This window comes from Mus musculus, chromosome 3, assembly GCF_000001635.26.
Source record: "Mus musculus strain C57BL/6J chromosome 3, GRCm38.p6 C57BL/6J".
NCBI lineage: Eukaryota > Metazoa > Chordata > Mammalia > Rodentia > Muridae > Mus > Mus musculus.
Window position 1 is genome coordinate 93,554,488 of NC_000069.6, and position 26,660 is coordinate 93,581,147.

The 26,660-nt window shown below is 43.9% G+C and overlaps 1 protein-coding gene across 1 annotated transcript; it reads left to right on the forward strand.

Moving 5' to 3' along the window:
• The first annotated feature begins 629 nt into the window (after positions 1-629).
• Positions 630-10,158, forward strand: S100a10 (S100 calcium binding protein A10 (calpactin)). The gene is made up of 3 exons (NM_009112.2): positions 630-724; positions 6,457-6,608; positions 9,756-10,158. Exons 2-3 carry the CDS (start codon positions 6,477-6,479, stop codon positions 9,915-9,917), a joined length of 294 nt encoding a protein of 97 aa, NP_033138.1. The 5' UTR covers positions 630-724; positions 6,457-6,476; the 3' UTR covers positions 9,918-10,158.
• The last annotated feature ends 16,502 nt before the right edge of the window (positions 10,159-26,660 follow it).

A 26,660-nucleotide genomic window follows, 5' to 3' on the forward strand; every position in this document is an offset into this window, starting at 1 on the left:
ACAAAGAAGCTCCTGAAGCTGACAAGCACTAGGACACGCCCTGATCCTCACCACTCAGTGGTGGCAAGGCTAGGCTGAAGCCCAGGGGCCTTGCTTCTGCACTCAACACAGGCGACCCCAAGACCAGGTCCTAGAGCAAGCTAGGTGTAGAAGCGTTCCTCCTGCTTATCTAGGAAATTATTCCTAACCCTGCAGGTTCTCGCAGAGGCTCTTGGCTCTGGTTCTGGCCATTGTGCCTCCCGAGACGGCTGGATTCTTATTTCTACACTCACCCACTTTCTAAAATCAAACCTGAGAGGAAGGGCACGGCCCTGGATGAGAATGCCCTGAAATACTAAGAGCATTCTTCCGCAGGGACGTTTACAATAGGGCTGTCCCTGGGGACGGGCAAAGTTAGTCTGTTGGCAGAGTGGGAAGGGTGTGTGTGTGCGTGTGTGTTGCCTTGTGTTTTGGAGAGAGAAGGAGAGAGAGAGAGAGAGAGAGAGAGAGAGAGAGAGAGAGAGAGAGAGAGAGAGAGAGAGAGAGAGAGCGCTGGTGGGGCGGGGTGGGGGGCAGGAAGGGAGGGATGGGTGGGGAGGGCAGATGCCTGCCCTCCAGGCTCCTCCCGCTCCGGGGCGCCTCCGCCCTCTGTACCCGCCTCGCGTACAAAGACGCGCGGTCTTCGGCACTAGCCTCATCGTGGTGTGCCCAGCTCTTCCAAGGACTGCTGCGCTTCGGGGCCCAGGTGAGTCCCGCACCTAATATCTGCCCTCTGGGAACCCCACACCCGCTTGCTTCGGCCTCCAGCCAGGCTTCGCGAGGAGCCGCGCCCCGCGAGCCTGGGTGGGGCCACCCCTCCAGCTCGCACACTGCTTCGGATGCCCCCAGACTCGCTGGGGCGGAGGCCAGTCTTGTCTGGAGCTACCCCATCCTGGCGTTGGAGCCGCTGTTCTGTTCTCCTTTTCGGCATGTGGTTCTTCATTCTCATCTTTTCTACTTTGCAACTAGTCTTAGAGTTAACTGGAGTTTAGCAGAACCTGCTTGCGCTCTGTCCTAGTTGGCAGTTCCATGAAGCTTCAGGCTACAGGCAGAGCTCAGGCTGTTTGAGCCGCTTTGGCCAGGGAGGACTGGAGGCTTGGCAGCTGGAGGATTCCCTTTCTGAAGGACCCTGCTCTGCTTGTTGCCTTAGCCTCAGTGCAAATTCCAGGTTGCTTCGGAAGGATCTTTAAAGTAGGACTTTCTGTCTCTCTACCAAGTGTTCCTCTAGCTACTCGGATTAAATAAAGGGAACCAGAGAGAGATGGAACGAGAGAGCAGGCTTGGTGAAGAATCTTCAGTCTGGGATTAATTTTCATGTGGTGCAGTGAGAGGGACGTACCTGCTTCACGGCCTGAGCTTGGCAACAGGAATGACTGACCTCTTTCCTAGCCCTGCCTGGGAGGACTCTGGAGAAATTGCTGAGTGGGTGGCAAGCAAAACAGAAATGTGACAGACCAGCAGAGCCCGGATCCACATTCTGAAATCCACAGGACCCACCTCCCTCATTTTCCTACCCCCACCCCCCACCCCAGGAAAGCCAGACACATTCTGCAGGGTGGGGCTAGCACAAAGGGTTCCTGGATTCTCCTAGTGATCTGTGGCCTGTGACTCAGCTGTGAGACCTTGGGTGTGGCCTAGCTGGTTGCTGATTCTCTGTGGATGGTTTGAACAGATCGCTCCCTGAAGGAAAAGAGGAACTGTGCCATCTTCCAGGGCATTTTCCAAGAGGAAATGAGTCACAACTAACTGGCCACCAACCTGCAGGAGGGGTTTCTTGTCTGAGCTGCCTGGAAGGGCAGTAATTAGACTGGCAGAACCATTCCAAGTCTGTCTCTCTCCCCCCCGCCCCCCCCATTCCCCAAGCTTCAGTTTCAGCTTCCAGGAGTGGATTTTTGCATGTTATACTTCAAATTAGGTAGAAACTCTCTGTCAGAGAGCTTGCCTTCGGTGTGTTTCAGCAAATTGCAAACGATAATGCCCGACGTTGGAGCAGGAAGGAGGAGTTCATATAACTCCCTGAAATTTCATTTACCTTAGTCCTCCTCCCATTGCCTATGCACTGTCACTGACAGTCTAAGAGTAGTGTTGTTTGTTTGTTTGTTTGTTTGTTTGTTTGTTTTTGGTCTGCTTGGCATAGAGCAGTTATTTGGGTTCCCCTAATTTCTGAGTGATGCTGTTCCCTGGCTTTTCCTAAATACAACATCAAATGGGCCGTTGTCCTCTTATGCCTGGCCTCTGGCCAGCCTCTGAGCAGTCACCCCAATGTGGTCAGGCCCTGGGCTGGGTGGGGCTGAGGCTGGATACCTCCCTGCTTTCTACTGACAGGAGAGAGAGAGAGAGAGAGAGAGAGAGAGAGAGAGAGAGAGAGTGTGTCATGGAGTCATGTCTCCCCACCTCCCAGCAAATACATAAGTATTTGATATGCCTTGGACACATTCCATTCATTTAAGCCTAGCTAAGAGAACAATAGGATTCTTTCAGAATTATGAAATAAATTAATGCTCACAGTGCTGGGGAAAGATGGGCTCTCAGGATTCACAACTTAGGAATCACACCTCAAAAGCAAAGGGAGTAACAGGCTTGGCAGTGTGAGGGTCTAGCTCTTCAGGACCACCACCCCTGGAGGGAGGCAGGGAGGGACTGATTGACTTTTAAAGACAACTTTCAACCCTTCAACTAAATAATTCTCACTTGTCCATGTAGCTGATGTTGTTGGTTGGGTTGCTGACTCATGACAACCCCTCATGGAAAAATGGATGCTCTTGGTTGAGCTAGAGTTCTTTCTTCCTATTGAATTGCATCTGGAGCTTCCTTTAGCAGACCATGTCTGTAGTATGCAAGTTTTAGTTGGTGAGAAAGTCTGAGCTAAAATCCATTGTTTTCATTTCATTCCTACCCCAAATATACTGTAAGGGTCAGATTCAAAAATGTCCTCTGGATTCAATTAAAAAAAAAAAAAAAGGATTGGTCTTCAAATTCTCCTAAACAAAAGAACAGAAACTCTACAAACGTTTTAAAATAATGGATGTTTGTGTTCACTGACACCCTAATTAATTCTGGGTGGCTTCAAGAAAATTAAGATATGGAAAAAATACAGATGAACAAAGTAAATCAGGCCTCCAGCTTCTGAGATTTGTAGCCTAGACCTGGGCATAGGTCCAGAACAGACATTTGGGATTGCTTAGGAAGAGGGATTCCCACCCTACGCCCCTCTCTTAAAGACCGACAGAAAATAAGAACATTGTTGGAATTGAACACCATAGGAAATGTGTGCAAAGTAGGTGTTTGCTGTAAAGGAAACAAAAACAGGAATTGTTTCCTTCAGAGGAAGAGACAGTTAAGACAGGTTGCTCAGGCTAACGTGAAGGGTGTAGGCGGACATCAGAATAAAAACGGTTCAGTAAAAGGTGAGTGGGTAAGGCCTGGGTCTTTCCTGCAGAGCTGGCCAAGCAGTGGCTGGTGTGATGAATGAAACCAAGAGAAACTGCAGAAGTGAGAAGCCTGTGGATCTGACCAGACCTGCTTAACAGGACACTTAGTTTATCCCTTTGTTTCTGGAATGTACTCTATACTCTGCCATTCCATTCAGAGGTGAACCCTGCTGAGGGCTCCACCCCCCCCCCCCCTTCCCAGAACTCATCCTTTAGCTGCTGTGCTCTGAGCTGTCAACTGCCTAAAGACAATTTCATCTGTATCTCCTCTACTTTGAGTCATTCATTTAACAAATGTCATCTAGTGGTCTCAACTAAAGCAGAATAATATGTGGTTCTTAACTAAGACAGTTCTGGAGGCGAGGCAGACAGGTGAACAGGTGTATCCGACTAAATATATCAGGTAGGTTTCCCCAACTCTCAGACCAGTGCCCTCATGATAACGTGTTACCCAATCAGAAGGGGAAGGCCCACCCCATCTGGAGTGAAGTTTGGGGGGGTGTTAGGTGGAGTAGAGATGCCAGATTCAAGTTCCTGAAAAGCTTTCATTCTAGTAACTGATTATAGAGCGTAGTGACCCCTATAATGCACGCAATGGGGGATTGGTTAGGACCACTCTGCCAGAGAAGGACAATATGATGCATTTGTTTATCCAGGAGAACAGCATTTTCACATTTCTGTTACACGTGTTTGTTTGTTGTTTTGATTCTTGACGAAGGGTCTATACAACCCAGCCTGGCTGATAACTCCATTTCTCCTGTCTCAGCCCCATCTCACTCCTGAGTCCTCAGTTCGTAGTTCTTGGGATTGCCCTTACCACACCTGGATTTTTTGCATTACTGTAAACCTTTCTCCAGAGTAACTCCTTTCTTATAGCCCTGGTCAGTGCCTTCTGGGATCAAGGTCATATGCTGTGAATTTCAACTCTGTTTTCACTTTCTGGCCAGATTCTATCTCTGTGTTATTATTGCAAGTATCTTGAACTAGCAGGGAGTCAGTGGGCTGCTCTGTGTGTGGAATAAAACAGGGGAGTTGGGGATGGAGGACCTGGGGCAGAGGTGAAGCTTCAGGGAGGAACATTGTCACTTCATAGCCTTCTGGGTAAGGCAGGAAGAAGTGGACTAACCTCAGACCTTAGCTCTCAGCAAGGTAGCCTGACTTCACCCTCCTGAAGAGGACATTCAAGTGAGGCCAGGATTTCCTCTGCTTACAGCTTGCATTTCCTAGGAGTCCTAAATTGGCCTGTTTAGGGGGAAACCCTCTTTAGCTCTGCAGTATACTCTCCAGTATACTCTCCTGATGCCTGGGAGGAAATACACTGGATATCCACCTGGTTCTAACAGTTGGGATGTCTGGAATCTGGAGTCTTTGCTCTGAGAGGAGGTCAGAAAGCTCTGTGGCTCTGATGTGGGCACAGACTTTAAACTTCATTGGCATCTGGCTCCTTTCCTGAATGATTGAAGGACTGAGGTGGCATCCCATGTCCTTCATTAGGTGACTGAAATTCAGTTCTCTTAAACTCTGTGCTTTAAAATAAATCCAGGCAAGGTAGACTCTCTGTGAGCCAGCCAATGCCATTAGAAACCCATATCCAGGATTGGGGAGGTGGGGCAGATCCAAGGAGTATAAGATAGGAAAAGGGGAGGGGCTCCCCTGGATTTCATGCCATTGTGCACCTTGAAGTATAAACTTGCTGCTGTCCACATCATGCAGATGAATCAGGCCAGATCCTCACTGACGGTGTTCTCAGGTGTGGGATTCCTTAGCGGGTTCTTATAATTTTTCTGAGGCAAAGAGGTAGAATTACAGCCCTTAAATATAACTCTTCAATTTTTTAGTGTTCAGCGCCACATCTTTGACTCTGTAAAAGATAGTATTTAGAAGCCAGGCCTAATGGCTCAGACTCAGCTACTCAACAGGCAGAGGCAGGAGGATCTCAAGTTAAGGCCAGTCTAGGCAAGTTAGTGAGACCTGTGAAAGAGGGTCAGGGTGTATATATAGTTCAGCGATAGCCTGTCTTAGACCCTAGGTAGGGTTCAGTGCGTGTGTGTTGGGGTGGGTTACAGAATTTAGGGATCTGAACAGGCATTGTCAGCAGCAGGATTCAGACCAAAGTATGCCCTAGGTTCCTGTTGTTGGTCTTCAGCAGGAGAAGTTGCCAGCTTCTCCTATTTGCACTCAAAACTCTATACGGACACTGAGCTCCTCTTGGCACTGGGTCTGGCCGAAACATTTGCCCCAGTTCATTGTACCAAACACAGTGACCTAACATTTCCTTTCCTCTCTTTAAACTCTTCATGCTGAAAGGCCCTTGGTCTCTCATTGCACCCCAGCTTGTGAGGAAAACGCTTCTGCGTAGTCATACCAAAAGTGTATCTGGCTCCTGAAGGAGTTTGTACATATATGGGTACTCGTTCCTTCTCTGCTGAACTTGATAATGAACATTATGGAGTGTGTACTCAGACAGAGTGGCTGCGTTTTACTGCTAGAGCATGAGCTCAGTGTTTGTAGAGTGCACACAGCCCACAGACAAACCCATCTATAAGCAAGTTTCTAATCTCTAGAGTCAGACTGGTCCAGGTCCCTGCTTCAAGCCTGGGTGGCTGAGGCTTCTATAGTGACCAAGTTGGACTTGTGGCTTGTTGGTGTTCAGCCATTTCAAAGAATTACATGTTCTGTGCCAAGAGAAATAAGGAAACATCTCTTTAACTCGGTACTTTGTAGTTAAAAAGAGCATCTCTAGTCCTACTTTCCCAGAAAATTAGATCTTCTTTTTCTTGATTAGGAGCATATAGAGTGGCTGACAGGAGTAAATCCCACATTCTGAGATCCAATACCTGAAGTGTCTGTTGCTACCAACAAAAGCCCCCAAACTGAGCCTTAGATTGATTAAATTTTATGGGAAAGGTGATTAGACCTTCTGCTTTCTCCTTTCCCATTACTGTCTAAAGATTTTCATACCTGTGGTTTAAAAGTTAGTTCAAACTCTCTTTATGTCCTTTAACAGGTTTCGACAGACTCTTCAAAATGCCATCCCAAATGGAGCACGCCATGGAAACCATGATGCTTACGTTTCACAGGTTTGCAGGCGACAAAGACCACTTGACAAAGGAGGACCTGAGAGTGCTCATGGAACGGGAGTTCCCTGGGTTTTTGGAAGTAAGTGCTGAAAGTCTCAGAACCAGATATAAAAATCAGAGTGCCCTTCCCTTTCTTCTATCCCTTCCCTGTAGGGTCACTACTTGGGCGTGTTTCACATCCATTTACTTGGTAGATAGTACCTACTGTGTGTTAATATATCACAGGGGCAGCAAAGTGGAAAAGATTCCACCCCTGGCTTCAAAGAACTCTCAATCTGCAGGTGAAAATACCACACCCATTGGCACATCATGAGGGGAAAGGCTTTTCATGAGTGTGTGATAAGCCAGGGATGCTGCACCTTAGGTCTATAATCTTCATGGCGGAAGTTCCACATTCTGGTCATATGCCACTGGGAAAAACTTGAATCTTCCCTGTGTGTGGCTGTGAGGTGCAGGTTGAGTCTAGGGCCCCATTCAGGCAAAGCATGTGCTCTCTTGGAGAGCGCCCCTCTACTCAAATCTTCTTAAATCCCTTTGAACAAAAAGAATTTTCTTCTTTTTCCAGCTCTAACCCATAAAGGGATCATGTTAGTTGCTGGATGAATAGGAACAAAGTGTCACTCCAGAAATAATTGCTTTTTACAATGTCAGTATCATCTTAGGAGCCTGGAAGCACAGCCTAGTTTATAGCCCACTTTGGGAAGATTGAACAGGACTTCTCATTTATGCTAGCCAAGCCATTAAGTCACTAGGCATAGTTGTCCTTTGACTTTCTAGGCCTTCAAGAAACAGTTGCTGAATTTAATATTCATGTAAGACAAAATATTGCTTGACACAGTAGGACATTGTGATATAGTCCCATCTTTTCCTGGAAAGAAAGGATGGGTCTTGTACTGAGTGCATTAGTCCCTGAAGGGTAAAGGGAAATGAGAGTAGATCGCTAGATCCCATCTCTTGTCATCTACCTGATAAATAGCACACTACCTAAGGCCCTGGTTCCTACTCTAATAAACACAGGGCTTTGCAGGAGACTGTTTTTACCCATCATCAACATCAGTTAAATAGGTGGCCTGGCTCCTCCTATTAAGCTGCAGTCACCCCAGTACTAGCTCAGTGAGCTAGTTCCTTTGCTATACTGTGATGAAGTCCCAAATAAGCACAGAGACGCGCTAGCTGTGGACTAACAGTGACCAGTGGCTTTCACCCTCTAGTCCTGGTTCACATGCCCACTTTTCACTTGATATGATTCTTCTAGATAAACATGAAGTGCAAGAACAAAATGTGTTCTTTGTAAGCCAGCCCATCACATCTGCAGAGGTATTCTCAATATTAAAATATTCACTCATCACATGTGACCAAAGACACAGATCCTTCCATAGCCAAGGTTCTGTGACATGAGAAGCACAAAGGATGCATGCAAGGGTGTGTGTGAGCCAAGGCAGAGCAGCCTACTCCAGGCACAGACAGGGCCGTAATTCTAGATGTGTACTCACTGCATTAACAGACCATTTTGTTTCTAAAGTAGATGGCTTATGTCATCCAAATTTCACTCATTCTGACCACAGCCAGGAAGCTGGGGGTGAGGCCAGAATTAGCTACATAATGCAGGTTTCAGTTGTTAGCTTAGAGTAGGAGTTTGCAGTCTTTGGTAGACAATATGACTCTACCATAAGAGCTCTCTTATGCATCCAGCACACTTAAATATTGCATGTCAGTCGGCTCTTCCCTTAATCATTCAGTCATTGGAATTCATAGGGACTTTGTGCCTCTTAACAGCCTCTACTGCGTTAGAGGTTATTTCTCTCTGAGACAGCCTGGACCTATCTATAGGAGTAACCACAGTTTTGCACTTCTAACCAGCAAAAGGAATAATCAAGCTAATCACCATAGGAACAAGATGCAAGTCCTGGCATCTATCTATTTCTGTCCCACACACTCATGCTATGCAATTAAGGAGTTTTTTTGATTCTACCATACATATTCATTGGAGTAGATCTGTGTGTGTGTGTGTGCATGTGTGTGTGTGTGTCACAAATTTGGCCCAAATTTGATGTTAAATATCATCCCTCAATCACTCTCTGCCTAAAAATATTTTTTACATTAAGTAATTTATGTATTTATTTTGTGTGTATACTATAGCATGCATGAGGAGGTCAGAGAACAACGTGGAGAAGTAGATGATCTCCTTCTATCGTGTGGGCTACAGGGATTTAGTTTAGGTCATCAAACTTAGCAGCAAGCAGGCTTACCCACTGAGCTATCTCACAGGGCTATCACATTTGAAATAAGGTCTCTGACTCAACCTTGAGCTGGCCAGTTTGGCTAAGCTGGCTGACTAGTAAGTAAGCCTTGGGGATCTTTCTGTTTCTGCCTCCCTTTGCTGGGATTCTAGGAATGGACCAGCTTTTACGTGGGTGCCGTGGGCGCAAACTCAGGTTCTCATTCTGGCACCTTACCAACTGAGCCACCCTCCCAGCCTCACACACTTGGTTTGAAAGTTGTTCAATGTATGAGAATAAGATGGCATACGTTTACCAACTCAAAGACTGGAAAGAGGCAGACCATGTGTTTAGCATTTCAGTTCATGAAGAGTGGAAGGCCTTCTAGAGAGGATACTCAACATCCAAACGCCTGTCTTCATAGTTATAGTGGATATGTGAAGACAAACTAAACTGTGATGGACTCAGGTGACATAGCTGATATGACATACAATAGCACCCTTGGTTGTCTCAGCTGCACGAAGGAGAAAAAGAAGACTTCTCCGAGTCTTCTCTAAAAGCAAAACCCAGTGTCCTCATTAGCACCAGCTTAGGACTAATACCGCAGGGAGTGCACCTGAAACGTATCTCTGAGTAATCTGAAGCTCTCTCTTCATCAAGAGAGATCCCTTTTAAGGATCTGACCATGGTGTCAGGAATGAAAATTTGCTTTAAAAAAAAAATCTAAGTTTGAAGTAGAAAATGGTGAGGATAGTTCTTAGGCACAATCTAAATATGAAGTTACTGAAAAGGCACTCTAAAGAAAAAATTAAAAAAACATGCTGATGACTTAACAAAGGTCACTTAGGACCTAAGACTAGAACAGGAGGACTTGAGAGATTATCCTTATGCACGTGGCTGTCAGAAGTTTGAATCAGAGAAGATAATAGTCGCCTATGTTTTAACATCATTAACTGACATTGTTTGCCTTTGTTCTAATTATTTACTTTTTTTTTTTTTTTTTTTAGAATCAAAAGGACCCTCTGGCTGTGGACAAAATAATGAAGGACCTGGACCAGTGCCGAGATGGCAAAGTGGGCTTCCAGAGCTTTCTATCACTAGTGGCAGGGCTCACCATTGCATGCAATGACTATTTTGTAGTAAACATGAAGCAGAAGGGGAAGAAGTAGGCCAACTGGAGCACTGGTACCCCCACCCTGGTGCGTGTTCACCCACGGGGTCACTTGAGGAATCTGCCCCACTGCTTCTTGTGAGCAGATCAGGACCCTTAGGAAATGTGCAAATGAGATCCAACTCCAATTCAACAATCTGAGAGAGAAAACTTAATCCAATGGCAGAGAAGCTTCTGAGTTTTATATTGTTTGCATCCCATTGCCCTCAATAAAGAAAGTCCTTTTTTTAAGTTCTGAATTTGACGTAGAGTGTTTCTTGCTCCTTCTGAAATGCTTGCTCCCTGCTTCTTTGAGTCAGGAAGAGTCAGCATGACCTTGGGCAATCAGCATACCACAGGACTGTCTCTCCATAGGACCAGTGAAATGGGAAAGCATTCTCCTCTCAGGCTTGGATCTGACTTTTCTATTTGTTTTTCAAACTATGTCTAAGTGAAGAACCAAACCTCAAAGCGTTCCAAGAGGGCTCTTCAAGAATGTAATCTAATTCTGTAACTCCTCAGCATAGTCTTACCCAGTTAAATGAGTGCCATGGTAGCTAGCACCTTGGATACCCATGATGTATGAATCCATTTTCTCACTGCAAAAACTACAACAAAATCTAGAGTCAAAATAAGCCTATCAGAAAACGAGCCAAAGTTCATGTGGTGGTGGCACATATCTTTAATCCCAGGAAGCAGGGGCAGGCAGATCTCCAAGGTTGAGGCTAGCTGGTCTACAGAGTAAGTCTCAGGACAGCTAGGGCTACACAGAGAAATCCTGTATTGAAAAACAAATAACAACAATAAAGAAAAAAAAGAAAAGGAAAATGATCCAAAGGAGGAAGGGATATAACAGGACACCTTAGGAATAAAATCTCCCAACAACATCGATTTATTTAACTCTCAGATGTCAAGAAATATGCTAGATGTGATACACACACACACACACACACACACACACACACACACACACACACATCTATTTCCTAGCTTTTAGATGAACATCATGGCACAAGACTGATGCTAATACATGACATAATGTTTCTCTAGTCTTTTGTATGCCCGTAATAAGCTTTAGTGTATATGTGTATGTAATACATTATATGCTTATTAATTGAAAGACAATAAATGAATTCCATGAATTAATGCATTGAACTGTTCTAGTTAACTAGGTCAACAACACTGGAAACACTTAAAACTTTTGAAACAGGTCTCACACTTCCAGGCTGGCCACAAATGTGGTATCTGAAACGTTATGTTGTTGACCATGACCTAGAATTCTTGATCCTCAGTTTCTACCTTCTAAGTGCTGGGATTACAGGATCACACCACCATGATCAATGTCTTTTAAGATTGGACACATTGATATCATTCCAGGGAAACTTCCAGTGTAACTATAGGAGAAAGTTCAGTACAAAGCTATCCACCAATGTGTGGAGACATTGATAAAGGGGAATAGAATAGTTTAAAGCTAGCTAGCTAGAGAAAATTCATCATAAACACAAGAGGAAAATTCTGACCATTTTGTCTCCATCACTAGATTAACATGGTATGAAAAATCAGAGCTTTGTAACCATAGGATTATATTAGCAGGCTTACCAAAGCATTGACTAAAGGGAAGAGTGGAGACAGCTAACTAAAGAGTTGAGATTGATCCAGGAATGATCCATAAATGATCCATAATCTATGGTTAGAGCTGGACTACCAAGGTTACTACTGGGTCAGGAAGCTGCCTGTTGAACTAAGAAGGTATTGTTACATCTGGCAACTCCAGAATCTTAAAACACTGTGGCTCAGCCCACACAGACAATAGATGCCCTTTGTCCTCTTTCCTTCCATACATGACTTAGTCCCACATCCAAAGTTCAATTAACAAAAGTTCTAGGGCTGGAGAGATGGCTCAGCGGTTAAGAGCACTGACTGCTCTTCCGAAGGTTCTGAGTTCAAATCCCAGCAACCACATGGTGGCTCACAACCATCTGTAGTGAGATCTGATGCCCTCTTCTAGGGTGTCTGAAGACAGCTACAGTGTACTTACATATAATAATAAATAAATCTTTAAGCAGGAGTGAGCAGGGCCAAGCTGAAGTGAGAGAGGTCAACCAGAGTGAACAGAGGTCCTAAATTCAAATTCCCAGCAACCACATGACAGCTCACAACCATCAATACAGCTACAGTGTATTCATATACATAAAAAATAAATAAATAAACAAATAACTAAATAAATAAACAAACCTTTAAAAAAAAACTAAAAACAAAAAAACCAAAGTTCTCCCTTCAAGGGAGTCAGAGTTTGACCTTTATAGGACTCTGTACACCTGCATTGGCCTGAAGATCCATCCTAAATGTCACTGTGTAAGAAATAAAACCTAAAGTAATGGTTGATTTTCAAAAGTGCCTTGATTCCACTTAGGTGTAGCTATAGATGAAAGCACCAGGCCCCTGCTAATGTTTGCTAGTCTAGATAGCCCTGCCTAAATTAGAAATTTAGAGTAAAAACTTGTTAATAACCAAGCTTTGCCTAACAACATGCCAGACATGACAGGTTCATGTATCTAACAAACTTTAAAATAAATAGAATGTAAAAGATAGAGATAAACCCAGCATGGGCTTTGTTGGGAAACAGAAAAATGCAAGGGGCAGATAATGATAAAATTGCACACTCCTGATTGCTCAGACTATGGGAAACATGGGGGAGTGGCCTGTGTTCAGGGTTTACGAACTGTTCTCTGAACTCCTTCCGAATATCTCCCTGGTTTTATCTTTGTGGAAAGCGCCTGGCTTAGCAAGGTCATAAAATAAATGGCTTCATTTTGCTACTCTGAGTCTCCAGTGCTCATTGCTAGGTGTGTATATGTTGTGGGGAAGGCCTTCATTTCTCATAATAGTAAGCACTGAAAAACATATTTATGGGCTGGAGAGATGGCTCAGTGGTTAAGAACACTGACTACCCTTCCAGAAGTCTTGAGTTCAATTCCCAGCAACCACATGGTGGCTCACAACCATCTGTAATAGGATCTGATGCCCTCTTCTGGTGTGTCTGAAGACAGCTACAATGTACTCATAAATAAAAAAAATCTTTTAAAAAATGATATTATAAATAAATAAATAGACTATTTATTTATTTATCTATTTATTTTTTATATTCTATGTATATGACTCTTCTACCTGGATATATTTTTGTACACTGTGTGTAGGCCCCCAGAGGCCAGAAGAAGGTATCAGATCTCCTGGAACTTGAGTTACAGAGAGTTGTGATCCGACATGTGGGTGCTGGGAATTAAACTGGGGTCCTCTAGAAGAACATCAAGCCCTCTTTAATCACTGAGTAATCTCTCCAGCTCTGACGATACTTAATGAGGAGAGCTTCCAATGTGGAGATTAAAGAAACTATGGCTTGGAGGAGAGGAGACCCTAAAAAGTAAGGTCTTCGAAAGCCACAGAGATTAGAGAAATCGACTGGCCCGCCCACCATGTGGGGGAAGAATCTCTCTCCCATGAGAATGTGTGCCAGGTGTACCACCCGGGGTTGCCTGCCTCTTGGGGGGAATTGCCTTTCCTGAGTGTGGTTAGTGGTCAATCCACAAGTGGGCAGATAAAACTAACACAAGACGGTGAGTGTGTGCCCAGATGCCCCAATCCATGAGAACATTCACACTGCCAGGGGTATATAACCTTTGACATTGTATCATAACACTATTGTCACCTACAGAGTTCATATCAAGAACAGTGCTATTAAGTTTTTAAAAAGCCACAGATGCACACACACACACACACACACACACACACACACAACCATCATAATGCTTATAATGCTTATAATGAGTTTATAGTATTGTGTTGGGTTGCACTCACTGTCCTCCTGGACTGCAGCTAGCCAATGGTCAGATAACCCTATCAGTTAAGGAGGGGGTGGGGGTTGTATGTTTGTTGTTTTTTGTTTTTTGCTTTTTCTGTTTGTTTTTGTTTTGTTTTGTTTTTGTTCACAACAGAACAAGAATTATTTGAGAAGTAGGAAGCAGTCTGTAAGGGTGAAGAAAGGAGCCCTAACATCGGCTCTTCACAGAGGGAGTGAAGACTTGGAGAAAGTCAAAGCAGTGTGTTCTTAGCAGATTTCCCTAGATTCTGGCAATCAGAGAGGATTCTGTTGCCAGAGAATCTGTGCTCAGGATGGGTGTGCCCACGTGGTGTGTGTGTGTGTGTGTGTGTGTGTGTGTGTGTGTGTGTGTGTGTGTGTGTATGTTGAGGTGGGGAGGGCTGCGAAACCGTTCTCACTGAAGCCCCATCAACATGTTTATGGAGAAGCTAGCACAAGGAAAGCAAGCATGCACAGCATTTATGGTGCGAAATCCTATGTGACTGTTTGTGCCAACCAAAACAGAGTTCCCACAATCTGACCTGCTGAAACAGCCAGCTAAGCTTTGGGTTTGTAGCCTAATAGCTCCCAGAAGGCAAAGCTGTAACTCTGCCAAGCACCAAGAAGAGGAAACAGCTGGAAAATTCCACTCATTCTGCTACATGACTGAGTTGTAAATTGGATTCCACCCTCTCCACACCCAAAAGGAAGAACAGACAACAGTATGGAACAGAAAGTTCATTTCAAACACGTTGCAGGGCCGATCTAGTCAGCTCATTTTCTCTCTCAGACTTGTTCCCTTGTGTACCCGCCTCTAACACCAGCCAACAATCAGTGACTTGGTCATTTTCTCTCTATCCTGGAAGGCTGGGGACAAGGCTATAACCTTCTCTCCCAAACTGACTAAGTACTTTATCCAACTCTTAGCCCCAGAGAGAAAGCACTGGATAGAATTTCACTCTCTTGGCACTACGTGAGTGACAATGGGCAAAGTTCTGTGGCAGAGACAGATGGCCACAGCTGCTGATCAAGATTGCAATCTAGGTTGCAAGATAATAGATAAAGCAATGAAAAGTTTAATAACACTCAACAGAAACTGGCAAAGATGACTTGTGATGAGCACCCTGGGTCACTGTTGACAGAAATATAATCTGCACAATCTTTGAAAACTCAGAAGTTAGCAAAATGGGATCCTTTCACTCTGTGGTCCTTTGATGTGCTTTTTTTTTTTTTTTTTTTTTTTTTTGATCCAGTACTTCTAATTTGGGGAGTTTATCTTAATAAAGGAAGCAAATACACAAAATTCATAGACAAAAATATTTGATCCAGCCTGACTTAGAATAGGTATAGAAAGATTTGTGGTAAAAAAAAAAACCACTTTATATAGTTATACATACAACAGTGAAGACCATGACTTTGAAAATACTAAATGAAATGGAGACATGTCTATACCAAGTAAAGCAGGCTGCAAAATTAGTATAGAATAGTATTTCTTTCATTTAAACACTGTGCACTTATTCTTGCATGTGCACTCATGAACAGCAAAGATTATAGGAAGCACTCTACCTCAGTTTTGCATCCAGGATAGGAGTTGCTGTGGGAGAGGTCTGTTGTAACCATAAGTATGGTTGCTATTATTTTAATTTTTTTCTCTATATGCTGCTATGCCATCTAATTTTTCTGCAATAATTCTACTTTTATAATCTGGGAAACAAATGCTCCAGGAAACATATTTTGAACACTATGTACTTCAGGCATAAGTTTATATTCCTGTAATTTCAACAATCTGGGAGGCTAAGACAGAAGGATGCCCATGAGTTCAAGGTCGGCCTGAGTATCTAGTGGGGTCCTGTTTCCAAAACAAACAAACAAACGAACGAACAAATGAACAAGAGCTGGAGCTTATCTGGTTGGGACATGCTATAATTCCAACACTGGGGGAGATAGAGGAGCAGGAGTTCAAAGTCATTCTGACCTACAGATATGGACCAAGGCTAACCTTACTTCTATGAAAGTCTGCTACATGAGACCCTGCCTTAAAAAAAAAAAAAGTTTGCTATCCCACCAGCAGTGGAGGAGTGTTCATCTTTCTCCACAACCTCGACAACATCTGCTGTCACCTGAATTTTTGATCTTAGCCATTTTGACTGGTGTGAGGTGGAATCTCAAGGTTGTTTTGATTTGCATTTCCCTGATGATTAAGGATGTTGGAGAAGCTAGAGAAAGCACCCAAGGAGCTGAAGGGGTCTGCAACCCTATAGGTGGAACAACAATATGAACTAACCAGTACCCCCAGAGATCATATCTCTAGCTGCATATGTAGCGGAAGATGGCCTAGTCGGCCATCACTGGGAAGAGAGGACCCTTGGTATTGCAAACTTTATATGCCCCAGTACAGGGGAATACCAGGGCCAAGAAGCGGGAGTGGGTGGGTAGGGGAGCAGAGCAGAGAGAGGGTATAGGGAACTTTCGGGATAGCATTTGAAATGTATATAAAGAAAATATCTAATAAAAGATAAATTAATTAAAAAAAGAGTACATGTATTTATTGACAAACTACTATGAATCAGAGTCTGCCTGAATTGCTTAAGAGTCATCTTACTTGATCTTCACCATAACCCTGCCAAGTAATCACAATGCTAATTTCAGAGATTGCAAAGGTATGACAATACCCACTACCCACTTACAGTGTGAACATTTGAAACTAGATAGTTTCATTTATTCTGCAGCTGTCTCTAAGTGTGATTTCAATAAACCAATAGGAATTCTTTTAAACAAGTAAGTGATCAGTGGGCAGGTGAGACTAATCAGAGGAGTGTCAGCAGAAGGTTGGAAGCTCTCTAGTTCTTGGAGGTTAGAAATCTGGATAGCAGTCAACAATCACTATGCTCATTCTATCTTGTCTGTTCATTCTATGTTGTCTGTCTCACAGCTATGAACTTGCTTACTCTTTCCGGGTGGGAGCTGCTATGCTGTGCTTGCTTTTCAGGTGATTTGATCAAGGGTAGAGATGATTGATGATGGAGCAGTTAGACTGCCCAATTCTTTAGACTGCCTGAGATTTTATTTCTTTCCTCCTCTTTGGCATCCAGACAGAGCAGGAGGGAACAAAGGAATCCCTGTGGTACTAAGTCTCTAAGATGGCAAAGTGTGACTGGCTGAAGGGGACTGTGCTCACATGGAAAGTGAGCAGAGCTAGACTGTATGCTGGGGGAACAATGAATAGTAAAGAGTAAAGCCTATGTGGGCTGTGGTATTGGAGAACCTCTGTTGTAAACACTACAGATCTACAGTTTGAGTATTACTATTCCTTTGGGAGAAAGAGGTGACTTGTACTCAAAGGGAGCTTATCAGACTATAGATACTCTTTCTTCATGTTCCTCAATGGGCCTCCCACCCATGTTTCCATTCTAATTCCATTTCAGCTACAAATGACAAAGCAGGATGGAGATTCATATTTATTTTTCTGAGGTGTAGGAAAAGAAGAAGAAGAAGAAGAAGAAGAAGAAGAAGAAGAAGAAGAAGAAGAAGAAGAAGAAGAAGAAGAAGAAGAAGAAGAAGAAGAAGAAGAAGAAGAAGAAGGGGAAACTAACCTAAACAATCTATGCCAAATTTAAGAAGGAAAAACTCAAGAAGATAGATCCGTAGGGTCTGGGTGAGAATTACTCACTCATCTGGTTTCCTATCAAGACCTGAAGATTGGCTTGCAAAGTAGCCTGTCTACTTGAACTGTAGCTACTGAATAGTATCTTTAATGTGTGAGTGTGAACAAAATCTGAAAGAGGTTGCATAAAAGTGAGAGTGAGCATTTCTCAAATGCTGTGGCATCACCCTATCTGTGAGGTAGAAAACGATCTCCATTAGGTCTCTGGACACAAAACTTGGAGAGCTCAGCATAGAACCTATTTGCCTTGTTATTCAGAGCCACGTGGGGATGAGCAGTCCTTTCATGCCTGCTGCTTTACAAACTCTGTGGCTCCACCCTTTCGCCTCTTTTAAACTTGCCCATCACAGCCTGGTGAGCAGCAGAGCACTTAGCCTCCAGCCTAGTGTTCTAGAAGTGACAGATGATTCAGCTTTGGACTCTGCTCCGTGATGTGCCACTATGATGCCAGCGTGAGTCAGCCTTGGCTTTCTGAGAAACTTCCAGAATTGACATTTCCACTCAATGATGGGTCTGAAGCACTACAGAACACAGATGATGTGGCCCCTGTCTTACAAGTTTACAGTCTGGTGGAACAAGAGGCATGTGTTTCAAAGTAGCAATACTCAGTAGTATGTGACACACAGAAACACCAAGGGGTGTGGTAAATGCTGGTGTTAGCTCTGAAGGTTTGGATATGATGAAGAAAAAAGTTTTTTGGAACAGAAAAAAGAGGAAGATGCACTTTGGGTAGGCTAATGTGGGGGAAGGGCAAAAAGTGGAGGAACCTGTGCCAGTGGGGACTGAGTCCTATTAGGCAAGTGGTGGGCATAGGCTTGAGTTGTATCTAAGATGTGTGAGCAAGGGAAGGACACCCACAGTTGAACTGACATGGGAGAGACCAGGTCCATGGTACATCTTCAGAAACAAGTGAGGTAGAGCTACATGTGCTGATTCAGAGTGGTCTTCAAGACAAGTTTGAGGGAAAGAGCAATTGGTACATTTGTGTCTTCCTATTAAATCAATTGAGGAAAATGATAATGGGAGATATACATGAATAATTACTTTGACATGAAAAAAAATCCACCTGTCTAGAGGAATATAGATGAAACTGGGAGAACTGAGTCCTCCCCAAGAGAAGCAGTGAAGCTAGAGTGTGGGGAGCAGGAGGAGAGAGCTTCCATGTTCTTTTGCACCATTAGAATTTGAATCCATGTACATAAAAAAATTAATAAATTCCAATTTAATAAATAATTCACAGCTTTTAAATATTTATATAATTGCATTCTTTGAAATTTTAATACATGTATACAATATAATATGATCATATTACCTCCCATTCTTCCCTTCATCTTCCACTCATCCCTCTCAACACATTTCTCTTCCAACTTCATGTCTTCTTTTAAAAAACAAAAATGCCAGGCGTGGTGGCGCACACCTTTATCCCAGCACTCAGGAGGCAGAGGCAGGTGGATTTCTGAGTTCAAGGCCAGCCTGGTCTACAAAGTGAGTTCCAGGACAGCCAGGGCTATACAGAGAAACCCTGTCTCGAAAAACCAAAATAAATAAATAAATAAATAAAAATAAAAACCACATACATCAAGGTGGTGATGGCACACATCTTTAATATTAGCACTCAGGAAGTAGAGGCAGGCATATCCCTAAGTTTAAGGCCAGCCTGATCTACAAAGCAAGTTCTAGGACAGCCAGGGCTACATAAAGAAACCCTGTGTCAAAAAAAACAAACCAAACCAAACCAAACCAAACCAACCCTCAAAGCAACAACAACAACAACAACAACAACAAAACAATCACAAAAAAACACCCCAGAGCTCCAATTAGTGCAGTCCTTATATGCATGGGCATGATGCCATCTACTAGAGCAAGGGAGCCAACAGCAGCCACACTCATCAAGAAAGGATGGTTCTCCCTCCCCCTGCAGCTATTAACTTGCCAGTCATTCCTTGGTAAGGGATGGGACCTGGAGAGTGTCTCCCTCATAGATGTAAGAATTTGTACTGGCTGATCTTGTCAGGGTCATCTACAAGTAGTCACACTATTGTGAGTTCAGTAGCTGTGTCAGGTCCAGAAGACAGCATTTCACAGCTCCTCTCTATTCTCCAGCTTATATTCTTCTGGCCTCCTCTTCTTCCATGTTCCCTGAGCCTTAGGGCTCAGTGTTCACTCTCTTATTCTCAGTACTTTGACCAGTTATGTATTTTTGCATTGACTGCTACCCACTGCAAAAAGAAGTTTCTCTTAGAGCTAGAGACTCTATGAGGCTGGCCTAGAACTTAGAAATCCACCTGCCTCTGCTTCCCAAGTGCTGGGATTAAAGGGGTTCACCACCACTGCCTGGCACTTTTATATATTTTAAAGAACTTTCTTGTCCTTAGTGAACATGTGCTTGTATATTAGTTCAACAAGTAATTGCTCAAAGTGTGTGTAGTGACCATACAAATAAGCCTAGGCTAGAGTACTGAACCCAGGATATAAGTGGGATACAAAATATCCCATCTTCAGGGTCCCTGAGTCCCTGATTTGCACAGCATGCCCAGGGTGTTGAGTGAGGAAGAACCAGTGACTATTTAAGTTACATCTTGAAGATGCACTTCTAGACCATCCTCTTTGTCTGATAATGTCACTTGAAATAGACTTATATTAAAATAGAGCTTGTGTCTAAAACATGGTCCTCCAAATGCCCTCCTGGAGCTCCTGGAGGGGTTTTCCTTTTGTTTGCACTGTCTGGCTACCCTCCATAAAGCACACACACACACACACACACACACACACACACACACACACACACACACACACGGCAAGGGAGGGAGGGAAAGGGGGAGAGGGAGAGATAGGGAGAGGGAGAAGGAGGGAGGGAGGAAGGGAGAGAGAGAGAGAGAGAGAGAGAGAGAGGGGAGGGGGAGAGCACTTTATCTGCTAAGAGCAACACTGTGGATATCAGTCACACATAGCAAGCTTATAGCATCCCTTCCCATATACCCCCCCACCCCACCCAGGCTCTTCACTGTTTTGCCAGTACCCTTCTTCCAAGGCTCTGAACACTTTGTCTACTCTTTGGTATACACCTGTTTCACCTCCTGCTCCAGGTCTCTAGTGACCACCATGCCAGTCTCTGTGAGTTTGAGGGCTCCAGCCACTGTGCGTTAAAGTTCACTCCTAGTTTCTATGTTAACAGTCTTGACTTCTCTTCTTCACACTGATTCTCCCTCATCTATGTTTCCTCAGACTGCCCTGTGAATTCCAGAAACTTTCACACTAATGTAGCTTCCTAAGGAGCACAATTCCCAGTACCATTCTCAGACCACAAATGGTAGGATACAAAAAAAGAGTTAATTTAGCTATAAAGGGGAAATAATTCCTATACTTGTTATAATATAGAGGAACCTTGTGCTAACTGCAATAAGCCAGCCACCAAGAGGCAGGTGTTGAGTGGCTTGTCTGTGATCATCTTTGGGTCATGCTTTTATTTATTTTTTTCTTCATTAATTTGTTTATTCACTTTACATTCAGATTGCAGCCCCTCCCTCCTCTCCTCCCAGTCCCACCCTCAAAAGGTCCTCACCACCATTACCCTCTCCCCTTCTCCTCAGAGAAGGGGATGTTCTGCCCCCCACCCACCCATGGGTCCCAACCTCCTCTGGCACGTCAAGTTGCAGCAGAACTTAGTGCATCCTCTCCCACTGAGGCCTGACAAGGTAATGCAGCCAGGGGAAAGGGATCCAAAGTCAGGCAACAGAGTTAGAGACAGCCCCTGTTCCAATTGTTAGGGGACCCACATGAGGACCATGCTTCACACCTGCTACAAATTTGTAGGGGGCCTAGGTTGAGCCCTTGCCCACTTTTTGGTTGCTGGTTCAGTCTCTGTGAGCCCCTCCCCATTGGGTCCATGTAATATCCAAATTATATGAAGAACTCAAGAACTTAAACAACAACAAACCAAATAATCCAATTTAAAAATGGAGTACAGAGCTAAACAGAAAATCTTTTTTTTAATTACGTATTTTCCTCAATTACATTTCCAATGCTATTCCAAAAGTCCCCCATACCCCCCCCCCCACTCACCTACCCACCCATTCCTACTTTTTGGCCCTGGCGTTCCCCTGTACAGGGGCATATAAAGTTTGCAAGTCCAATGGGCCTCTCTTTCCAGTGATGGCCGACTAGGCCATCTTTTGATACATATGCAGCTAGAGACAAGAGCTCCGGGGTACTGGTTAGTTCATAATGCTGTTGCACCTACAGGGTTGCAGATCTCTTTAGCTCCTTGGATACTTTCTCTAGCTCCTCCATTGGGGGCCCTGTGATCCATCCAATAGCTGACTGTGAGCATCTACTTATGTGTTTGCTAGGCCAGAAAATCTTTTTTTTTTTAAGAAAGATTTATCTATCTATCTATCTATCTATCTATTTATTTACTTATTTATTTATTTATTTATTTATTTATTTATTTATTTATTATATAAGTACACTGTATCTGTCTTCAGACACACCAGAAAAGGGCGTCAGATCTCATTACGGATGGTTGTGAGCCACCATATGGCTGCTGGGATTTGAACCCAGGACCTTCGGAAGAGCAGTTGGTGTTCTTAACCACTGAGCCATCTTTCCGGCCCCTAAACAGAAAATTCTTCTTTTTTTCCCCTTTTTTTTTTTTTTTTTCGAGACAGGGTTTCTCTGTATAGCCCTGGCTGTCCTGGAACTCACTCTGTAGACCAGGCTGGCCTTGAACTCAGGAATTCGCCTGTCTCTGCTTCCCAAGTGCTGGGATTAAAGGCATGCACCATCATGCCCAGCTAAACGGAAAATTCTTAACAAAGGAATCTGTATGGCCAAGAAGCATTTAAAGAAATGTCCAGTGTCCTTAGTCATCAGGGAAATGCAAATCAAAATGACTCTGAGACTCCATTGTACACCTGTTTGATTGGCTAATATAAAAAACTTAAATAACAGTACAGGCTAGCCAGGATGTGGAGAAAAAGGAACACTCCTCCATCGCTGGTGGGAATGCAAACTTGTACAACCACTCTGGAAATCAATTTGGTGGTTTCTCTGAAAATTGGAAATAGTTCTACATCAAGATCCAGCTATACAATTCCTGGGCATATTCAAAGACACCCCACTATACCATAGGGACACTTGCTTAACTATGTTCATAGCAGCTTTATTTGTAATAGCCAGAGACTGGAAGTAACAAAATGCCCCTCAACTCAAGAGTGGAAAAAGAATATGTGATTTATTTACATAATAAATACTACTCAGCTATTAAAGACAAGGACATCATGAAATTTATAGGCAAATGGATGGAACTAGACAAGATCATCCAGAGTGAGATAACCCAGATCCAGAAAGACATGCATGGTATGTACTCACTTATAATTAGATATTGGCCACAAAGTACAGAATAGCCATTCCACACTCCACAGACCCAAAGAAACTAAGTACCAAAGGAGGGCTCAATGGAGGATGCTTGAATCTCACTCAGAAGTGGAAATAAAATACACACCGGAGGAGGAGGGAGGGAGGAAACTTGATGGAAGAGGGGTCAAGGAGAAGGACTGGGAGTGAAATCTGGTGGGAGTGGGAGAGGACTGAGAGAGAGAAAATGGAAATTGGTGGTGGTGGTGGGGGGTGCATCGCCAGGAAGAGCCAGAGACCCAGGAGCCTATGAGGGTGACCCTAGCTGAGAATCCTAGTAGTTGGATATATGGATACTGAACAGGCATGCTTTTGAAAATAGGAAACACCAGGAGCTGAGGAGATGGCTCGGTAGGTAAGAGCAGTTGCTTTGCAAGCAGAGAACTTGAGTTCAATTCCTTATCATTCACATCAAAAGCCAAGTGTTGGTGTGAACACCTGTAGTCAATGCTCAGGGAGGGATGAGGTGGGATACAGAAAGAGATGATTACTGAGGCTGGCTGTCCCCCTAGCCAAAACAAAACCACAATGATGGGCTGTAGGTAGGCTCAGTGAAAGACTCTGCCTTAAACTAATTAAGTATAGAGCAATCTGGCCTCTATACATGTGCATACTGCATACATACCTACACACACACATACACACACACACACACACACGCACACACACACACACACACACACACACACACACACACACTCTAATACCCACATACAACAGGCCCAACTGTACTCCTTAGCTATGGGCACAGTCCTTCTCATTTAATCTTTTTTATTAGATATTTTCTTTATTTACATTTCAAATGTTATCACCTTTCCTGGTTTCCCCTCCAAAAACCCCCTATCCCCACCCCCTCTCCCTGCTCACCAACCCACCCACTCATGCTTCCTGGCCCTGGCATTCCCCTACACTGGGGTATTGAGCCTTCACAGGACCAAGGCCGTCTCCTCCCATTGGTGACCAACTAGGCCATCCTCTGCTACATATGCAGCTGGAGCCATGGGTCCCTCCATGTGTATTCTTTGGTTGGTAGTTTGGTCCCTGGGAGCTCTGTGGTACTGGTTAGTTTATATTGTTGTTCCTCCTATGGGGCTGCAAACCCCTTCAGCTCCTTGGGTCCTTTCTCTAGCTCCTTCATTGGGGACCCTGTAATCCGCCCAATGGATGGCTGTGAGCATCCACTTCTGTATTTGTCAGGCACTGGCAGAGCCTCTCAGGAGACAGCTATATGAGGTTCCTGTCAGCAAGCACTTGTTGGCACCCACAATAGTGTCTGGATTTGGTGAGTATATATGGGATGGATTCCCAGGTGGGCCAGTCTCTGGACAGTCATTCCTCCAGTCTCAGCTCCACACTTTGTCTCTGTAACTCCTTCCATGGGTATTTTGTTTCCTCTTCTAAGAAGGACTCATTTAATCTTCACAGAGGAAGATCTGACTATTTTCATTATCCCCACATCTCTGAAGAAGAAACTGAGCTCCAGTAAGTTATGAACTCTGACCAAGATTATACAATATTTTGAGTGGTAGAGCTATGGTCTATACCCAGATCTGACCCTATGCCTTTAGCCAAATAACTATTTGGTAGACTGGGAAGTCAGGAAATACAGGAAACCAGGAAAGTTTAGTCATTCTCTATATCAGAGACCCTCTATCCCTGCCTGAGACATAACAGCATGATAATCACTTAGAATCCCAGACTCAAGAGCCAGAGTTTCTGGGTAGCTTTGATCCTTCGAGTCTGCATAACCCGAAGCAAGGTACTCAGCCTCTCTGTGCTTCTTGTCTTGCATTTGTAAATGGAGATATTAGAACTTACTTTAGAAGGTTGATCTAGGATTATGTTGTTATCCCTCTAGCACCCGGAACAATGGTTGGCTCTATATAAATATTTGCTATGGTTTGCCTGCAACTCTAAGTTTAGGTTCAAAAGGTTGAAGGAAGAAAGAAAGACAAAATCCTGGGAAGCAAGTTAACTGCCAGGAACTATTACAAAGCATTATAATAATAATAATCCCTGCTCCAATCAGCAGGTCCCTTCCTGTCCCTAAGTGACACAACAATGCTTTGTTGGGAAAGCAAAGGTTTTGGAGTCAGAAAGACTTAATTTCAAATTCTTGCTTCACCACCTTTTCTGTGGCCTCTGGCAAGATTCTTGACCCCTTTGAGCTTCCATTTTGTGGTTTGTAGAGCAGTCAATAGCACCCACGTGGCAGGGTTGTTGGCAGGAGGACAAAGCGATTCTGTAAGATGTGTCACACATGGAGGAAGAACAAAGCTGTTCCTTCTAGTCAAACCTTTGGTACGGAGCTGGTCAAACATTAATGAAGGTCAGGCTTTCTACTAGATAGCCACCAAATGGTAGAAGCTCTTTTTGTACCAGATTATCAAGTCATAAAATGGGGACCCAAGAACTTTACAGTCAATTTTAGGGCACTTACTGCAGAGAACTCGAGTTTTGAGGACACTTGCAGGCAAGCATGTGTTGATTTGGGCTCAGACCCAGGTTCTCCTGTGTGACTCTGGGTTAGTTACCCTACGTTTCTGGGCCCCACTTTATGACGTGCAAGTATAGATAAACAGTATCCACCCCAGAGTTCTGTAAGACACAGAACCCACACTCTTCCCTGTCTGCTCTTCTCCTAGTAAAATGGCCAAGCACCTCACACCCTGTCTAAGGGTAGTCCTCCTATGTGCACTGGCTCTCACCTCCTGTTGGCCTTCTAAGAAATTGTCCCTGTCTACTCTTTCTAGATCTCTCTACCAATCCCTGCACCAGGTCACTCAGCTCATTCCCACCAATGCTTATATTTAAGCCTCTCTCGCATTAAAGGAAAAAGCAGCCCACCAGATTCAGAGCCCACTCAATTCTGGAAAAAATTGACTTTCATTTTCTCTATTTTCCTCACCTCCTCTTTCTCACTTCCTTCAGATCTGCGATTGTACTCACTCCAGTCCAGTAAAGCCCAGGCTTCCATAAAGCACCCTTCAACAGGTGGTTTTTAAATTTTAGTTTTTGTTTTTAACTAATCTGACTCCCCCCTTCTTGTTAGTCACTCCCTGTTTTAAAACACTCTTCCTTGAGTCCCTTGACATTTCTTTTTTTATATAAAAGATTTATTTATTTTATATATGTAAATACACTGTAGCTGTCTTTAGGCACACCAGAAGAGGGTGTCGGATCTTGTTATGGATGGCTGTGAGCCACCATGTGGTTGCTGGGATTTGAACTCAGGATCTTCAGAACAGCAGTCAGTGATCTAAACTGCTGAACCATCTCTCCAGTCCTGTCCCTTGACATCCTAAGCTGCTGCTTTTCCTCATTTCTCTTGGTTTTGTTCTCAGTCTCCCTGTTACCGCCTCCTTTTCTTCCTTCTATGTTATCTTTCTCAATGACAATACATGGGCCTTCTTTTCTTTCCACCTTGAACCTGCTCCTGAATGGACCAGGGCTACCCGTCTCAACATTAGCATAATGACAGTCCTCTTGGACAGGCCTCTCACACCCATCATAGATATACTCCATGCGTTCACACCCTACTTCTCTAGATAGGTGGGAAAGCTGACTTCAGGGTTTAGGAATATTCGTGCAGGCTTAAACGGAAAGGAAATTCTAACATAACAACTCTTAATTCATCTTCCTACTTTGTTTCATCCCATCCCAAATCTATCTTGCTCACTGGGCCAAGCTAAAGTTTCTGAAATACATTCTTGAATATGTTGCAACATGTCCTCAGGACAAAGCCAGTCTTCCAGGAGAGGCTGCACAAGCTATCACCTGCCCACTGCTCCACAGTGGCTTTCTGTGCCTGAAGCATTCTCTCAGGA

Bases quoted from the DNA above. Each gene is read 5' to 3' on its own strand.
- S100a10 (NM_009112.2), top strand. From the start codon at position 6,477: ATGCCATCCCAAATGGAGCACGCCATGGAAACCATGATGCTTACGTTT. The intron at 6,609-9,755 runs GTAAGTGCTGAA...TTTTTTTTTTAG, and splicing joins AGTTCCCTGGGTTTTTGGAA to AATCAAAAGGACCCTCTGGC.